Raw genomic sequence first — 19,480 nt, 5'->3', positions numbered from 1 at the left:
TAGCACTTTGGGAGGCTGAGGTGGGTGGATCACCTGAGGTCAGGAGTTTGAGACCAGCCTGACCAACAAAGTGAAACCCTGTCTCTACTAAAAATACAAAAATTAGCTGGGTGTGGTGGCATGCACCTGTAATCCCAGCTACTTGGGAGGCTGAGATAGGAGAATTGCTTGAACCTAGGAGGCAGAGGTTACAGTGAGTCGAGATTGCACCATTGCACTCCAGCCTGGGCAACAGAGTGAGACTCTCTCAAACAAAAACAAAAACAAAAACAAAAAAACCCAGAATGCTAGGAATGCAGATGTTACTGAGGGAGAGGGTTGGGCCTCACCAGTGCCTGAAGGCCCATCCTCTGATATCTGCCTGGGTGGCTGGAGTGCTCTGTGTTCCATCTGCACACTTCAAGCTTGCAAGCTGGTCCCTGCTACCTGCAACAAGAACTTGGGTGCCAGTCCCTGGATGGTTGAACTGGATCCCTTCCTGCTTAAATGCTCTGCAGCAGCAGCAAAAACTGTAAGAAACCACTGAAATTCAAATCAGGAGAACAAAGCAGCTCTAGTGCAGCTGGCCAACTGTACTGGGGTGTTGGCCAACTCTCTGGCGTCAGGCCTCTGAGCCCAAGCTAAGCCATCACAACCCCTGTGACGTGCACGTATACATCTAGAGGGCCTGGAGCAACTGAAGAACCACAAAAGATGACATTCCATCATTGTGATTTGTTCCTGCCCCACCCCAACTAATCCATCAACCTTGTGACATTCCTCCCCCAGACAATGAGTCTCATGATCTCCCCACCCTGCACCTTGTGACCCCCACCCCTGCCCACAAGAGATAACCATCTTTAACTGTAATTTTCCACTACCTACCCAAATCCTATGAAACTGCTGCACCCCTATCTCCTTTTGCTGACTCTCTTTTCAGATTCAGCCCAGTTGCACCCAAGTGAAATAAACAGTCTTGTTGCTCACACAAAGCCTGTTGGTGGACTCTCTTCGCACGGACTCATGTGACATTTGGTGCCGAAGACCTGAGACAGGAGGACTCCTTCGGGAGACCGGTCCCCTGTCCTCGCCCTCTCTCCGTGAGATCCACCCATGACCTCGGGTCCTCAGCCCAGCCGAAGGAACTTCTCACCAATTTTAAATCGGGTAAGTAGCCTCTTTTCATTCTCTTCTCCAACCTCTCTTGCTAGATATCCCTCCACCCTTTAATCTCTCCCTCCCTTAATTTTGGTTCCTTTCCCTTTCTGGTAGAGACAGAGGAGACACGTTTTGTCCATGAACTCAAAATTCTGCTGCTGGTCACAGACTCGGGAAGACAGTCTTCCCTTGGTGTCTAATCACTGTGGGGATGCATGTCTGATTATTCACCCACTTTCCAGAGGTGTCTGACCACTGCAGGGACGCCTGCCTTGATCCTTCACCTTGGTGGCAAGTACCACCTCCCCTGGGTGGCAAGTACCAACCCCCCTCTCCATGTCTCTACCCTCTCTTTTCTCTAAACTTACCTTTCTACTACGGGCAACCTTCCACCCTCCATTCCTCCTTCTTCTCCCTTAGCCCATGTTCTAAAAAACTTAAAACCTCTTCAACTCTCACCTGACCCAAAACCTAAGCATCTTATTTTCTTCGGCAACAGCATTTGGCCCCAATACAAACTTAACAATTGTTCTAATGGCCAGAAAATGGCACTTTTGATTTCCCCATCCTACAAGATCTAGATAATTTTGTCGAAAAATGGGCAAATGGTCTGAGGTGCCTGATGTCCAGGCATTCTTTTACACATCGGTTCCTCCCTAGTCTCTGCTCCCAATGTGACTCATTCCAGATCTTTCTTCTTTCTCTCCTGTCTGTTCCTTCAGTCTCCACCCCAAGCTCTGAGTCCTTTAAATCCTCCTTTTCTGTGAACTCATCTGACCTCTCCCCTCCTCCCCACGCTGCTCCTCACCAGGCCAAGCCAGGTCCCAGTTCTTCCTCAGCTTCCACTCTCCCACCCTATAATCCTTCTATCACCTCCCCCACTCACAACCGGTCCAGCTTACAGTTTTGTTCCGTGACTAGCCCTCCCCAACCTGCCCAGCAATTTCCTCTTAAGAGAGGTGGCTGGAGCTGAAGGCATAGTCAAGGTTAATGATCCTTTACATCTTAACAAAATTATCCACTACCCTGACTATTCCTGGACTACAGCCACATCTCAGTGCCGCCCTTCTCCCCAACCTAAAGCTTCCTTCACGTCTTCCTCTTGTATCCCCCAACCTTAACCCACAAGTATGGGACACTTTTACTCCCTCCCTGGCAACCAATCACACGCCCGTTACTATCCCATTAAAACCTAATCATCCTTACCCCGACGTGCTGCTGAGGACACAGCAGAGACATAATAGCGGGCCATGTGCCATCACTGGGAACATAGATTGTCCTCAGGCCTTGATGACTCAGAGAGTCAGGGCTGGGTTGGGGACGCGTAAAGGCTTGGGAGCCCACAGTGGTTGCCTCACCCAGCCTGGAAGGCCAGCGATGTCTTCTAGGAGAAGAAGACATTTGAGCTACTATTTCAAGAATGAATGAGAACTGCGCCTGTTTTGACAAAGCTCAACCCAGAGAGGCCAGAATGCAAGGTAGGAAGAGGAGACTGGAGTGGGCAGCAAGGCTGGGGCATTTTTATGGGCCCTTGGAGAACTCCAGTCTATCCTGAGGGCACTGACCATGGCCCAGGCCTAAGCAGGGGATGGAAGTGATCGGATTTATGTTTGTAGAACATCCCTGCATCTCTCTTGTGAGGAGGGTGGAGAGGAGGGTTGAGTCTGGAGCTGGGTAATGGTGCAATCACAAGGGGCCTGCAGTCCTCTTCCTCCCTTGTGGAGAGGGGACAGCGTGTTCTCCTTCTCCATTGCTCCCTGCTCTCCTGGCTTCTCCATTTGCAGCTCAGGAAAGAGTAGTGTCCTCCATACTAAGGGTGGCAACATTTTATTGGGTGGTATAACTGCTTGAGTATGTCATAGATCTAATTTTTTTAATTCAAGAAACAGACACAAAAATGGGTTAGTGTACACTGCACAGATTTTTATGAACTGCCTTATAGTGAAATCTTCCTTCATGACTGTGGTAAGTCACATATTGAGGCAGAATTTATATTTTTTCCAGTGAAGCAAAACCAACAAGAATGAAGTGGTCAGGTATGGTGGCTCCTGCCTGTAATCTCAGCATTTAGGGAGGCTGACGAGGAAGAATTGCTTGAGGCCAGGAGTTCAAGACCAACCTGGGCAACATGGCAAAATCCAGTCTTTACAAAAGTTCTTTTTTTAAAGCTGGACATGGTGGCACACACCTGTGGTCTCAGCTATTTGGGAGGCTGTAGCAGGAGGAACGCTTGAGCTCAAGAGTTCCAGGTTGAAATTAGTCATGATAAGACCATTGCACTCTAGCCTGGGCAACAGAGTGAGACCCTGAACGAAAGAAAGAAAAGAAGAAAAGAAAAGAAAAGGGCCGGGTGTGGTGGCTCACACCCGTAATCCCAGCACTTTGACAGGCTAACTCAGGCTGGTCACCTAAGCTCAGGAGTTCAAGACCAGCCCGGGTAACATGACAAAACCCCATATCTACAAAAAATACAGAAATTAGAATTAGCCGGGCATAATGTCATGGGCCTGTAGACCCAGCTACTCAGGGGCTGAGGCAGGAGAATTTCCTGAGCCTGAGAAGTGGAAGTTTCAGTGAGCTGAGATCACATCACTGCACTGCAGCCTGGGTGACAGAACGAGATCTTGTCTCAAAAAATAAAATAAAATAAAAATTTTAAAAAATTAGGGCAGGTGCGGTGGCTCACACCTGTAATCCCAGCACATTGGGAGGCCCAGGTGGACAGATCACGAGGTCAGGATGGTGAAACCCCATCTCTACTAAAAATACAAAAATTAGCCAGTCGTGGTGGCATGTGCTTGTAATCCCAGCTACTCGGGAGGCTGAGGCAGGAGAATCGCTTGAACCAGGGATTCAGAGGTTGCAGTGAGCCGAGATCGTGCCACTGCACTCCAGCCTGGCTACAGAGCGAGACTCCGTCTCAATTAAAAAAAAAATTTAAAAAGGAATGAAGAAGTGTGCAGGCATGGCCTGGCTTCCTTCTTGCCTAAGTGCTGCTGACTTAGATGCCCCAACACATCTTCCAATAACGAGCTTCATCTCTCAAACCATGATTCCAGGCATTTCCTGGGATGGCTCAAGGCAGGTAGAGGCCTAGATGCAGGTGGGAGAAAGCAGGTTTCTTGGGTCAGGATTAGGATTGTGTCCCGAGGAGAGAGGAGTCTAGCTGACCCTCCTTGGCCTGAGCCTGATCTCTCAGGGTGGCTGAGTCAGGCCTGGGGTGAGACAGTGGAGGGAGATCATGACAGCGCAGGGAGCTCTCAGAGGCTGGGAAGTGGGGAGGGTGGCCAGGGCTAGTCCAGTGCTCCTGTCTCTGCCCCTTCTCCAGGTGTCAAAAAAGCCTTTGCACACAGTGCTGTCCAATGCCTCCGCCAGCCCCGTGGAGTCCCCAACCCTATCCAATCCATTGTCTGGGGACAGGTCTGTCTTTGGCACTGGAGCCCAGCTCTGTCTTGGTGGAACTGATCCTCAGGGGTTGGAACTCTACCTCTACCCACGGTGAAAGGAGGTTCTGTTTTTCTGACAAGTAAGGGCAAGATCCTGACCTCAGACAGACATTTGTTTAATTCTCCCATACCACTTTCTAATCCAAGCAAGACACGGTCCGAGGACCCACTGCTGGTCACAGACACAGGCTGGACCAGAGCCCAGGTCTCCTGAACTCCAGTCCACAGGCCTCCAACTGCTGCCCTACCCCGCCTCCGCTGGCCCAGCCACTCTGGGAAGGGGAGGCAGGCCTTGGTCACAGATATCCCTGGATGAGACCCAAATCTGACATTCCCAGGGTTCCTCGGTGGGGCTAGCAGAGCTGGGCTCCTGGAATGTGAAACTGTGGGGGCCTTGACATTTCCCACTCTCAAAGGCTCTCTCTTCACTTGCTCTTTTGTCCAGGAATAAATAGAATGACTCTTCCACCTGGCATCTTTGTGGTGTTAGTTCCATCTGGCCTCAAGGAGCCCCTCCCAGGGGATAGGCAGGGATGGGGTGGCATTGCATGCGTGTACAGGAGGGATGGAAGCTCTCCAGCCTAAACACCTCTCTTTGCTGGCTGATGAGGAAGCTGTATCACTCATTTTCTCCGAGCATAGTTATCAGAATTGAAGGGGCTGATCTCTCTCTCCTTGCAAAGGGGCTTTGGTGACCAAAGACTGGATGGTGTCAACCTGGTGATCAAAATGGTCAGAATCTAATTTAAAGAGAGTTTATTCCAGCACGAATGTTGAGGATAGCCCACCCAGAAACACCAACTCCAAAAATTGGAGCCAGCACCCAGAAACTTATGGTTTCATTTCTATATATGAAACTGCCTTGTAGTGAAACCTTCGTTCATGACTCTGGTAAGCCACATACCGAGGCAGAATTTATTTATTTTTTCCAGGGACGCAAAGCCAACAAGAATGAAGGAGTGGCCAGGTATGGTGGCTCATGCCTGTAATCCCAGCACTTAGGGAGGCTGAGGAGGAAGAATTGCTTGAGGCCAGGAATCCCAGACCAGCCTGGACAACATGGCAAAATCCAGTCTTTACAAAAAAATTTTTTTTTAATTGCTGGGCATGGTGGTACACACCTATGGTCCCAACTACTTGGGAGGCTGTGGCAGGAGGATTGCTTGAGCTCAAGAGTTCCAGGCTGCAATTAGCTATGATCAGACCACTGCACTCCAGCCTGGGCAACAGAGTGAGACCCTGAAAAACAAAAAGGAAGGAAGGAAGGAGGGAAAGAAAGGAAAAAGAAAGAAAGGAAGGAAGGAGGGAAAGGAAGGAAGGAAGGAAGGCAGGACGGCAGGAATGAAGGGAGGGAGGGAGGTAGGGGGAGGGGAGGGGCCAGGTGTGGTTGCTCACACTTGTATCCCAGCACTTTGGGAGGCCAATGCAGGCAGGTCACTTAAGCTCAGGAGTTCAAGACCAGCCTGGGCAACATGACAAAACCCCATCTGTGATGGGAGGAGGGCAGCCAGGGCCAGTCCAGGGCTCCTGTCCTGGCCAGGCACAGTGACTCACACCTTTAATCCCAGGACTTTGGGAGGATGAGGAGGGAGGATCGCTTGAGCCCAAGAGTTTAAGACCAGCCTGAACAACATGCTGAAACCCTGTCTGTCCAAAAAATACAAAAATTAGCTGGGCACAGTGGTGCACACCTGTGGTCCCAGCTGCTCTAAAGGCTGAGGTGTGAGGATCACTTGAGTCTGGGAGGTTGAGGCTGCAGTGAGCTGTGATTGAGCCACTGCCCTCCAGTCTGAGCTGACACTGAAGACAGAGACACTGAGCAGGCCAGAGATAGGGGAGAGACTGAACAGTGCAGAAAGGAGGACAGGAGAGCCAGGAGGAGAGGCCAGCAATGTTGAGAGAGTGAGGTTGTGAGAGGAAAATAAAAACGAAGGGAGGAAGAAACACAACTGTAGGGAAAGGGGGAGGTGGATTGACTAGAGGCAGGAGGACAGACACAGAGAATGGGGGCTCTACTCAGGGCAGAAAAGGCATGCAGCCCCCCAGGACCCACATTCTCATGGAAGAGACAGGACCTCACCTGTGACAAAGCCTGTCATCTGAGGTCAGGGTCAAGGAGCACTTCTGGCCTTTCATCTTCACCATGAGGGACGCTGGGGGACTGAGGGACCAGGGGCAGCACTTCTTGAAGCAGACTCTGAAGGTGCAGTTCCACCCCTCTGGGTCCCATCCGAGGGCAGGATGGCATTGTCATAGTAGCAGTGCTGCAGAGGGTCACAGAACGTGTCCCCACATCTTGCCTGTGGCTGGCACAGCATCAGATAAGCACCCATGGGGGCCACTGGAGGAGACAGAGCTGGTGAGGTCCAGGTGGAAGGGCAGGTGGGTCCCAGCCTGGGATCTCCTGGGAGCCACACCCCTCCCCCAGATTCCCAGCCCTTCCTGGGCTCACCTGGGGGCTCCACATGATCACAGAAGGCTGAGGATGCAGAGAGACGCCAAGACAGCTGTGGGAGAAGGAAGAAGAGGAGGGCTCTGGAGGAGGCCACGAGCCATCTTTGGGACCCCAGCCTGTGGCAGCACTGGGTCCAAGGGGGTCTCTGTCCTGACTGGAGCTCGAGGAAGGGCTAGAAGGTGATCTGAGGTCAGGCGCAGTCTCCCTGTGCTCAAGAGTCCTGGGCAAGGCCAGGGAGTGCAGGCAGGACTCTCAGAAGAAATGCGCCTAGGGTTCAGGGCAATGTGGTTGTTTTCTGGTGTTGGAGGAGCTCAGAGCTGGAGGCTCAGCTGGGGTTGGGCAGGGAAGGGGCTGAGCCGAGACTAGCGTTGTGCTATGGGTGTGGCTGGCACTGACATTTAGAAAAAGACTGGGTGGGACTGGAACCAGGGCTAGGCATAAGTTTGGGGAGTAGTTTGGGGACTGAAACAGCTGTGGATGGGGCTGACCCAGGGGCTGTGGATGGGGAATTGCTGTGATGGAGCCACGTCTGAGGAGGAGGCCGGGCATGGGAACAGGGAGGAGGTGTAGTTTGGGGTGGGGAGTGAGCCTCGGTGGTGGCTGAGATGGGAGATGGGCTCGGGTGGGAATGGGGTCCTGTCCTCCTTACCCAAGATGTGGCCTCGGGAGCCATGGCTCTGGGGTGGCTGCAGTGGAGTGAGTGGGTGATCAGCAGGTCTCAGCAGCTCCTTGGCTCCTATACTCCTAGAGGAGCTGGTGATATCGTGGGATGGCCTGCCTTCCTGCAGAGACATGCTGGGCCCTGGAGCGAGACAGGTCCCAGACAGGGTATGTGTCATGGTGGATTTGATGCCAGGTCCTTTGAGAGCCAGGAGAGGACCGATGCTCCCTCCACCCTCTGTCCCTCTCTCCTCCAGAATGGAGGCTTCTTTGGCAAATAGGAAATTGCAGGACACTCCTGGGGTCGTCCTCACCCTCCCACACTCACACAGCCACAATGTTACATCTGACCCTGTGAGTCTAGAGTCGAGACACGGACTGAGGGTTGCTCCATGACCTGGTCCCCTTCTAGATGTGAATCTGTGCGAGGGCCCAGGACAGCGGAAGAGGTGTGAGGCCATCCTGTGATCAGGGAGTCACAGGGTGTCCAGACCCAGCGGGAGCCGAGGATTCAGGAGAATCTCCCCAGTCAGCTCCAGAGGTGCCCACAGTGTGAGGTCTAGTGTCTCCCAGGTAGGGGCCAAGGCGTCACCTGCCCGGCCCTGGGGGTGCAAGTGGAGTGGATTTTACTGCTGTCCAGACAACAGAGTGAGACCCTGTCTCTAAATAAATATATACATTTAGACTAGACTCCTCTGTCTTTGCATGTATATAAGCAAAGACAGAGGTGTTTTTATCAGGATTACAACATTTTTCATACAAGGTTGGCACATCATTACAGCAAGTTGCTTATAGGCAATGTTTCTCTATGAGAAGGGCACATTTAACATTTTTTACAAAGGGTGTAATAGTCATGGTTTTTCTGTTATCTGATCTAAGCAAGGCAGGACAACAAAGGGGAACTTAATTGATAACAAGGGTCATTAATTAACAGGGCACCACTGGGTGGACACAGTGGCATCTGTAATTCCAACACTTGGGGAGGCCGAGGTGAGAGGATCGCTTGAGGTCAAGAGTTTGAGACCAGCCTGGGTAACATGGCAAAACTCTGTCTCTACCAAAAAATACAAAAATTAACTTGGCATGGTGGCACATACCTGCAGTCCCAGCTACTTGGGAGGGTGAGGTGGGAGGATAACTTGAACCCGGGAGGTGGAGGTTGCAGTCAGCTGAGATCATGCCACTGCACTCCAGCCTCTGGGACAGAGAGAGACTCAGTCTCAAAAAAAAAAAAAAAGTCTTGGTCAGATGCAGTGGCTCATCCCTGTAATCCCAACCCCTTTGGAGGCCAAAGCGGGAGGATCACTTGAGGCCAGGAGTTGGAAACCAGCTTGGCCAAAATAGCAAGACCCTGTCTCAAAACAAAAAACACTACCAAAAAAAAAAAAAAAATATATATATATATATATATATATATATATATATATATAAAATGAGGAAGCCTGGGTCTTGTTCTGTCACCCAGGCTGGAGTACAGTGACACAATCTCAGCTCACTGCACTCTGCTTCCCGGGGTTCAAGTGATTCTCCTGCCTCAGCCTCCCTAGTAGCTGGGATTGCAGGTGCCCGTGACCATGTCTGGCTAATTTTTGCTTTTTTAGTAGAGATGGGGCTTCACCATATTGTCCAGGCTGGTCTTGAATTCCTGATCTCAAGTGACCCACCTCCCCCGGCCTCCCAAAGTGCTGGGATTACAGGCGTGAGCCACCGTGTCCAGCCCTTGATTGGTTTTTGCTTGCATTGTCCCTGGCGAAGCCATTGAAAAGCTTTACTGCTTTCTGCAGCAGAATGGGATCAGACCCAATGAGTGATGAAAGTTAAAATAAACAAACAAAGTCAGAAGACTCTAAACCCAAGCGCTTGTGCCAGAGGCATACCCTGGAGTCTACATCGGCCTCCCAACCCCAAATCAGTCTCTTTTCTCCTCTCCCTCCCATTATGGCCCTGCGTCTTCCCTTTCTGGGCTGAGTTTTGTAGTATCTGTTTTCTGTGGGCTCTTGAAATTATACTAGAAGTATGATTTTTCCTTTATTAATTCTATATTTAATAACTTTTTTGTTAAATTTAGAAAGGAAGGTGACATATCTCTAACATATCTAGAATGAAGTCTTTCTTGACATGCCTCAGAAAAACATACCTGCTTCTCCCCCACTTTGAGGTCCAGTCCATTGAGAAATGCTGGCATTGTGGGGATGGTGCATACTGAGGGGCCTGAGGGGAGATGGAGCTTGGACTGGAGGCTCAATCATTCCTGGTGTTCCTAGCACCACAGATGACTGAGCGGGACTCCCGAATAGTCAACCCTTCTTCTGAGGGCGAGGGCCAGAGTCTCAGGGATTGTCTTTTCTGAATTTTTCTTTTTGATGGTAAAAAGATCCAGGTCCGTGATTTTGCAGAATACCCTAAAGCCACATGCATTTTTGGTCTCTTCAAAGTCAACCCCCACCCCCCACGGGGGAAGGAATGATGCAAGGCTCTTTGCCCCACAGGAGAGGGTTGGGGGATTACCAGGGGGCGTGATAAATATCCTCAGCCTTGGCAAAGAGGGCTGGGAGGGTCTGTGGTAGGCTGCAGATACAGTCCTGATTATCTCTCCTTCCTCATTCACACACTTGCAAAATATGACTTTACGTCTATTAAGATTTGGTATCCATGTCCCCATTCCCTTGACTGTCTTCACCCTGTGGAATTTGTGGTCTATAGGACACTGTGGAGTGATCGATCATGTGCCAGTTTTGAGTTAAGACTTTGCTCAAGGACTCTGGTACTTCCACTTTCTCAGGAAATTAAAGCAATGTGAACACCCTCTGGCCAGCCTGTTGGAGGGTGAGAAACCACATGGAGGAGACAGAGCCCTGATGTCCCAGCTGAGGACATCCCAGAAAAGCCTATTTCCAGACAACTGAGGACAGGTGAATGAGTTATTTGTAGATGAACCAGAATCCAGTCTATCTACCTGCTGAGCACACACATGTGAGCGACCCCCCCATCAAGGTCAACGGAGCCTGGCCCAGATCAACAGAATCACGAGATGACCTATGGACTCAGGAGCAATCATGATATGGTTGTTCCATGACACTGAATGTAGAGGTCGTTGATTCTGCAGCACCAGCAAACTGACACATAACACCATGTTTAATATTGGGTTCTGGGCTTTGGGGTCCCTGCAGAGTTCCTGATTTCAGCCCCGAGGGCTCATTCACAAATTTATTACTCAGATTCTACCCTGTCAACCCAGGACGTGTAACTTACACATTTCCCAGTGTGGGCAGCAAGCTACCCAGGTGCCGAGGCAAGAGACCGAGGGCACGAGCTGTTCCAGTATAATAAAGAAAACATATAAAATAAGAATAGTTATACTAGATATAGATCGTAGATATGATTATATATGAACATTACTAATCATTAGTCTGTAGCAATTACTCTTTATTCCATTATAATAATAATCTTCTCTCTACAATTATAACTTAAGAGAAACCAGGCCATACAGAGATAGGAGCTGAACGGACACAGTGAGAAATGACCAGAAGACAAGAGTGTGAGCCTTCTATTATGCCCCGACAGGGCCACTAGAGGGCTCCTTAGTCTAGCGTTAACGCCAGTGCCTGGGAAGATGCCCGTTACCTAGCCGACTTTGGTCTAGCGGTAGCGTCAGTGCCTAGGAAAAGCACCCACTACTTAGCAGACTGGGAAAAGGAGTGTCCCTTTCCCCGGGGGAGTTAGAGAAGACTCTGCTCCACCACCTCTTGTGGAGGGCCTGACATCCGTCAGGCCCGCCCGCAGTTATCCAGAGGCCTGTCTCCCTGTGATGCTGTGCTTCAGAGCAGTCACGCTCCTGGTCCGCTTACATGTTCCATCCTGTACACCTGGCTCTGCCTTCTAGGTAGTAGCAGAATTAGTGAAAGTACTAAAAGTCTCTGAAATGCAAAAATAAAGGCATAAACTGTCTCCTTTCTCTCCACCTCGGCTGCCAAACAGGGAAGGGCCACCTGTCCAGTGGATACATGACCCACATGACCTTACCTATCATTGGAGATGGCTCACACTGCTCACCCTGCCCCCTTGTCTTGTATCCAATAAATAACAGCGCAGCCTGGCATTCGGGGCCACTACTGGTCACTGTGTCTTGGTGGTAGTGGTTCCCCGGGCCCAGCTGTTTTTTCTTTTATCTCTTGGTCTTGTGTCTTTATTTCTATGATCTCTCGTCTCCGCACACGGGGAGAAAAACCCACAGACCCTGTAGGGCTGGTCCCTACATCCCAGGACTCTCTATCCCACTGTGGAAGACTTCGCAGTTGCCTGCCATGCTCCCACAAAGAGCTGGCCACCTGCCCCAGGATGAATGGGGGCTCTGTCCGAGTTGCTAAAGGTGTGCCTCTGGCCATATGCTGGGAGGCAAATGAACTGTCAGGCAAGGGTAGGAAATATGTGGGCATCAGAGGACAAACAAGGAGTGAGGTGCCTCCCACCAGCCATACATCTGAAGTGCTGTCAGATGGTCATAGGGGCCAGCTGGGTATGGGTCCCCAACAACCAGGAAGGACACTGAGCATCTGAAAACCATTGGTCATGGAACACAGAACCCACGGGGAACACTATGGGTTCACAAAGACCCAGGAGGTCTACTGTAAGCCTCAGTATAGAGAGAGGAACACACTGAGCTTCTGATCACCCATTATCAAGGCTGTGCTGCTTTATGTTGATAGTCCAAAATTATCCTGCATGGGAGTTGGTCCACACAAATTATAATCACAAAGGCAATACAGAGGAGAGTGGGGGGGGCGGTCACAGGAATGAGCGTCACGGTGGCTGGCGATGGACCTTTCACTTAGCTGATCATGTGCAAACAGCAGGATTCATGATGAACTGCTCCACCACAAAACAAATAAACGGGTGTCTACAGTACACACACTGGGCCCCCCACTAACCCTGACATGCACAAGATGCCCTGGGGTTACCTGCCTTTCTGGGGGCTGGACCAAGGACCGATCTGGAACAGGTAAAGATAGGGAGAAATAGGTATTGGGGGAGGGTGAAACTGGAACTTTTGGAGACTCTCATAAATTATTCAAGAAAGCACTAACCCCATTTATGCCTAGTGTTCCATTATTGGAATGCCAAGCATGTGGGAATTATTTATATCCTATTGCTCAAGGTCATCACCAAGGTCCGATTTTTCAAATTTAAAAACTGTAACCTCAGATACAAACGGGTTAATGCTCACCGTCTCTGATCAAGTAGCACACACCAGCAACACGATCTCAGGTTTAAACGGGTTAATGCTCCCCATCTCTGATCAGGTAGCACACATCAGCAGCACAACCTCAGGTATAAATGGGTTAATGCTCCCCATCTCTGATCAGGTAGCACACACCAGCAGCACAACCTCAGGTATAAACGGGTTAATGCTCACCATCTCTGATCAGGTAGCACACACCAGCAGCATCGACTGGGTCCAACCACCAGCAGGTCTGACATCTTTCAAGTGCTAAAGAAAAGCCAGGTCTAGTCTCCCTATAAGCAAGTGCTCATCCTTAGGAACCCCCCCTTTCTAATGTCTCCCCACTGTGAAATACTTTACACTATCTACCAGGTTCCTCCTGTTTTATAATCGTGTGATCTGAGAGCAAAACTTAAATAAACTTAGGTTATTTTTTTCTTTCACACTGAAGAGCAGGCTCGTTAAGAGAGCAGGCATCTTGTCTTTCCTGTTAGCCAGGGACTCCCTGTGCCCCTAAACAATGCCTGACACATAGCAGCGGACTTCAGTGTTTTTCAATTGTACACTTTAGTGAAGCGTAGAAAAGAGACGCCTAATTTGCTAATTAACACCCCATATCTGTCCCTGTAGCCATCAAATCTATGCTGTGCTGAAAAGCCTTCCTTCTTGTAATATCTTCTGGAAGGCCAGACTATCAACTGGATAGAGGTTTCCTGGGGAAGGAGGACAAGTGACTAGGAGGAGAAACAGGATGTGATGTTCATTTTATCAGCTGGGCTTTGATAAACTTGTGGACAGTGAATCTGATAAGCAGCCTCCATGTGGGACCATATCCAGGCCGTAGCACTCTTTCCCTGCAGGAACAAGGTCAAGGAATTTATTCCGCAATAGCATGGGGTCAACACCGATAAGAGCCTGCCACCGCTGCCAGGGTCCTGGAACGCTTCTGTGGACACCGCAGCTGGGTAATATCCCATCCAAAATTCTCTGGAGCGCCAGAGAAAACCGTCTAAAAGTGACTGCCAGGTGGCGCCCGACAAGCGGCATGGACGGCACCAGGTCTGATCTGGGTCTTCGGGTCGGCGGGGGTGCCCTGCCTGCGGCCTGATCCATGGCCGTTTCCTGGTGCCCCTTGGACGGAGTTTCTTCACCCAGGGCTGTCGGCACGCAATCAGCCCGGCCCCAGTAGGGAGTCTTGGGGAAATTCGGGGCGAGCCTCCTGTGATCACTGGGCCCTGCCAAGCAAAGGACACACTCACCTCGAGCCTTCCTGGCTGGAACAGGAGGTTCCCGAGACCTGGAGAACGATTAGGAAATTTTCCTAGAGTCTCGTAAAGACTACCCAGCACCAGATGGGACCGAGGCCGGGCCGATGACGCCCACCATAGGCCTCTCAGGCCATCACTGATCTGTCCCTTCCTTCAGAGTGAGTCTTAAAAATTTCCCGGGGCTCACAGGACTGCCTGCCTGGCATGTGCATGACCTTGGGAGGCCGGGGTGCGAGGTGTGTGTAGGGGACCCTCTGTCGTCAACTTCAGTAAATCAAACCCATTTCATGGATAAACTTTAGTCAATGTTATAACAACAATAAACATCAGTAATAATAACAACAACAATAATAAAACAACCTCAATGATCCAAGCTCACTGTATAGACTGGGTATATTAACCAGGTCCGGTATTTTCAAAGCTCTGGGAATAAACAGGCTTCTCTTCAGAAGAAATTAAGGACCAGGTCTCCTCACATCCAACTTTTAGAAAGAGAGGTGCCCAGTATTGGCTCTGACCACGCTGTGTGACTGCTAGACTCCCACACCACCCTACAGTCCCCACCTTTATCCAGCAGAGGGAAGAGCCCAGGTTCCTTGATTTGGCAGCTGCTATCTGGATTTTCTAAGGGAGCAGGAGTGAAGGCGGGTGCCTAAATCTCCCCATCATTGCCTCCTCCCCATGTCTCTGATTCTGAGCACCCACAGTGGCCCTTCCCCAGGCTGGACTGGAGGCATGGCCCACCCTAAGGAAGGGCAGTAGACACAAGGAGACTGAGCTGGCAGGCAGAGAGAGGAGCAGCTGCCCAGAGAAGAAGAGAGGAACTGAGAGGGAGGGGGGTAGAAAAAAGGAAGAAACTATCAGCAGAGTGAACAGACAACCTATAGAATGGGAGAAAAATTTTGCAATCTGTCCATCTGACAAAGAGCTAATATCCAGAATCTACAAAGAACTTAAACAAATTTACAAGAAAAAAACAAAAACCCCATCAAAAAGTAGGCAAAGGACATGTACAGACACTTCTCAAAAGAAGACATTTACGCAGCCAACAGACACACGGAAAAATGCTCATCATCACTAGTCATCAGAGAAATGCAAATCAAAACCACAATGAGATACCATCTGACGCCAGTTAGAACAGCAATCATTAAAAAGTCAGGAAACAACAGAAGATGTGGAGAAATAGGAATGCTTTTATACTGTTGGTGGGAGTATAAATTAGTTTAACCATTGTGGAAGACAATGTGGCGATTCCTCAAGGATCTAGAACTAGAAACACCATTTGACCCAGCAATCCCATTACTGGGTATATACCCAAAGGATTATAAATCATTCTACTATAAACACACATGCACATGTATGTTTATTGTGGCACTGTTCACAATAGCAAAGACTTGGAACCAACCCAAATGCCCATCAATGATAGACTGGATAAAGAAAATGTGGCACATACATAACATGGAATACTATGTAGCCATAAAAAAGGCTTTGCAGGAACATGGATGAAGCTGGAAACCATCATTCTCAGCAAACTAACATAAGAACAGAAAACTAAACACCGCATGTTCTCACTCATAAGTGGGAGTTGAACAATGACAACACATGGACACAAGGAGGGGAACATCACACACCGGAGCCTGTCGGGGGGTGGGGGACTGGGGAAGGGATAGCATTAGGAGAAATACCTAATGTAGATGACGGGTTGATGGGTGCAGCAAACCACCATGGCACATGTATACCTATGTAACAAACCTGCACTTTCTGCACATGTACCCCAGAACTTAAAGTATAATTAAAAAAGAAAAAAAAAGAAAAAGGAAAGCAGTGACATTGAAAGAAAGAGAGAGGCACATATAATTTTGAACTACCCAAGTAGACACCATGCATTTTGTGGTTGATTATGACCCACAAGCAAAATTATACATGTGTTGAATGCAATGAAAACCTTACCAGAACAAAATTAGAAGTGTGTCCAATAAAATTAGAATTAAATAATGAGAAAATGTGATCTCCATCATCACTGGAAAATTAAGAAATATGCTGACAGATATCCCTTAAATCAAATAGGAACTCAAAAAGGAAATAACCAATTTTGGGGGCAAAAACCGATGCAACTAGAAGGGGAAAAAATGCTGAAAACCTAGAAGGCTGGAGAAATTAGAGAAGCATGGGAGTGATGGGACTGAGGAATTAGTACAGAAGCGAAAGACAAGGAGAAACCTGTGACAAGAGTCTGCAAGGCTGGGCGTGGTGGCTCATGCTTGTAATCCCAGCACTTTGGAAGGCCGAGGCAGGCAGATCACCTGAGGTCAGGAGTTCAAGACCAGCCTGGCCAACATCATGAAACTTCATCTCTACTAAAAATACAAAAATTAGCCAGGCGTGGTGTCAGGCACCTGTAATCCCAGCTACTCGGAAGGCTGAGACAGGAGAATTGCTTGAACCCAGGAGGCGGAGGTTGCAGTGAGCAGAGATCACCCCATTGTACTGCAGCCTGGGTGACAGAGTGAGACTCCATCTAAAAAAAAAAAAAAAAAAGTCTGCAGAAAGAAGAGAGAGACAGAGTAGGGGAGAGACTGGGAGACAGAAGAGGAATCAGGAGAGACTGGGAGGGGTAGGCTGAGGCCCAGCCTGGGAGAGAGAAGAAAGAGTGGCTTGGAGGGAAGAAATGAGAGAGGGAGAGAAGGCTGGAGAGAGAGGGAGAGAGAATGGAAACTGGGAGAGTCTGTGATATGCTTTGGCTCTGTGTCCCCACTCAAATCTCATCTCGAATTGTAATCCTACATGTCAGGAGAAGGACCTGGTGGGAGGTGATTGGATGATGGGGGTGGTTCCTTCATGCTGTTCTCATGATAGTGAGTGAATTCTCATGAGATCTGATGGTTTAAAAATGTGGCACGTCTCCCGTCTTGCTCTCCTGCTGCCATGTATGACATGCCTTTGCTTCCCCCTTTGCTTTCCACCATGATAATTGAAGTCGAGTTTCCCGAGGCCTCCCCAGCCATATGGAACTGTGAGACAATTAATCTCTTTTGTTTATAAATTACCCAATCTCAGGTAGTAGCTTTATAGCAGTGTGAGAATGGAGTAATACAGTCTGGGAGAGATGGGGAGAAGTGGGAAGCATTGAGAAGAGTATGAGGAGAAAGGGAGAAAGGGGTGAGGTGAGGAGAGACTAGAGAATGTGAGGAGAGACAAGAGAGATGACAGAGAGAGGCAGGAGAGATGGGGAGAAACCACAAGACAGAGGGCAGGAGTGTAGGGAGAGCAGGCAGGGAAAGGCAGGGCCACACTGACCCAATGTCCTTCAGCAGGTGGATGGAGAAACTAATGGCAGTACAGTCATCAGCAAAGTCCTGCTCGGCAATGAAAAGGGACGATCTGACACATGCAACACCGTGGCTGACACGTGCATCGAGAAAGAAAGGATCCAATCTCTAACTCACACAACAAGTTCAGTGCACGGAACGGATGGAGTTTACTGTATGTACATTATGCCTCAATCAACTCAGCTAACAAAAAAGGACTTGAGCTATGCCTGTGACATTATAAGTTTTTTCTTGTACTTGGCTCAAGTTTTCGTTTAGCAAATAGAAATTATGTTAAGATCTCAATATAAACAGTAATTAAGAATGCACTAAAAAAACACAAGCAAATTGTGAGAGAAAAAATGTTCTGAGCATCCAGAATTTTTTTTTTTTTTTAGGCAAAGTCTTTCTCTGTTGCCCAGGCTGGAGTGCAGTGGTGCGATCTTGGCTCACCACAACCTCCGCCTTCCAGGTTCAAGCAATTCTCCTGCCACAGGCTCCCTGGTAGCTGGGACTACAGGCATGCACCACCAAGCCCAGCTAATTTTTGTATTTTTAGTAGACACAGGGTTTCACTGTGTTGGCCAGGCTCATCTCGAACTCCTGACCTTGTGATCTGCCCACCTCGGCCTCCCAAAGTGTTGGGATTACAGGTGTGAGCCACTGTGCCTGGTCCAGAATTCTTTATCCACTGAAAATACCATTCAAAAATAATGATATAAAATTAGTACATTTTTATGCACACAAAAGTTCAGGGAAATTGTTGCCAGTGAACACGTATTATAGGAGATGCTAAAAAGAAAGTTCTTCCTAATGAAAGAAAATGATGTCTGACTGGAGACCAGATCTGGAGGGAGAAAGGAGGGGTGCTGGGAAGGTAATCAGGTTGTAACAATCCTACAAGTTCACCTTGCCCACTGCCCAGAGAGCCAAATATACTGAGAACCGGTATTGTTGCAAAGACTTTTGTTATTTCATGGCTAGCCAAGCAACGAAAACAGAGAGAAACTCCTCAAACCCGTCTCTCCAAGAATTTGGGGGCCAGGGCTTTTTAAGGATCCTTTGACAGGCAGGGAGCTGGGAAACTGAAACAGTTGATGACATCACAGGGATGTCTAAAGCTGTCTTCACGCAGCTGAGTCAGTTCCTGGGAGGGAGTCTCAGGACCAGGCGGCAGCCCTGGGTCTGCCGAAGTGCTAAATCTGAAAACTCTCTCAAAGATCAGTGCTTTAGGTTTCACAATAGTGATGTGATCTACAGAGGTAGTTGGGGAAGTTATAAATCTTGCAACCCCCTGTTATATGACTCTGGGGCAGGAAGCAACTTATAGAAAAACAAGTTAAGTGATGGCAGGTCATTGTTTGACCACGCCTATTCTTTAGCAAAATTCAAGTCCCCTTCCATAATTTTAAACTCACCTTATGAATGTGGCTTCAATCTCTGGACAAGAAGGAGGGTCAGTTTCCCTTGTCTGCAAGTTGAACTATAAGTTAAATTCCTCTCATAGTTATCTTGGTCTCTGTGCTGGAATAAGAAAAAAATAAATAAATAAATAAAACAGAAAACACACAACACACAACCAAATGTAGCAGTGAGGCTGGAAGCAAGATGGAGTCAGTCATGTTTGATTTCTCTCCTTACTTATAATTCTGCAAAGGAGGTTTCAATGTTGGGATGGCAAATATTAAGTATCAACTTGATTGAATACAAGAATGCAAAATATTGTTGCTAGGTGTGTCTGAGAGGGCATTGCCAGAGGAGATTCACATCTGAGTCAGTGCACTGGGAGCAGCAGACCCACCCTCAATCTGGGGAGGGCACCATCCAATCGGCTGCCAGCCCAGCTAGGAAAAGTAGGCCAAAGAAAACGGAATGAGTCAACTTGCTGAGTCATCCAGGCCTTCATCTTTCTTCTGTGCTGGATGCTTCCCTGCTCTTGAACATCGAGACTTCAGGTTCTTCGACTTTTGGACCCTTGGACTTAC

At 48.9% G+C, this 19,480-nt stretch overlaps 1 protein-coding gene across 12 annotated transcripts in view; it reads right to left on the bottom strand.

Annotated features, from left to right (window-relative positions):
- Positions 1 to 19,480, bottom strand: part of IGFL2 (IGF like family member 2) — a 136,111-nt gene that overhangs the window by 13,242 nt on the left and 103,389 nt on the right. For 4 of the 12 annotated variants that reach the window (XR_008673851.2, XR_008673850.2, XM_063701469.1 and 1 more), the window contains 6 exons: positions 18,914 to 19,019; positions 10,951 to 18,186; positions 7,688 to 7,840; positions 7,036 to 7,090; positions 6,664 to 6,924; positions 5,659 to 5,822 (listed from right to left, as the gene is read on the bottom strand). Coding sequence is in view for 1 of the 12 variants with exons in the window: in XM_055369791.2 (XP_055225766.1) it covers positions 18,986 to 19,019 (34 nt within the window). In the remaining 11 variants the exon portion in view is untranslated. Of the gene's footprint in view, positions 1 to 329; positions 5,823 to 6,663; positions 6,940 to 7,035; positions 7,091 to 7,687; positions 7,841 to 8,795; positions 8,896 to 10,950; positions 18,187 to 18,913; positions 19,426 to 19,480 lie in introns of those variants that run through there. The other 8 variants (XR_008673848.2, XR_010131991.1, XR_008673849.2 and 5 more) reach the window with 7 other exon arrangements.

Source organism: Gorilla gorilla, chromosome 20, assembly GCF_029281585.2.
Source record: "Gorilla gorilla gorilla isolate KB3781 chromosome 20, NHGRI_mGorGor1-v2.1_pri, whole genome shotgun sequence".
Classification (NCBI taxonomy): domain Eukaryota; kingdom Metazoa; phylum Chordata; class Mammalia; order Primates; family Hominidae; genus Gorilla; species Gorilla gorilla.
The sequence above is the reverse complement of the archived record's forward strand: the minus strand, read 5'-3'. Positions and strand labels throughout refer to the sequence as shown.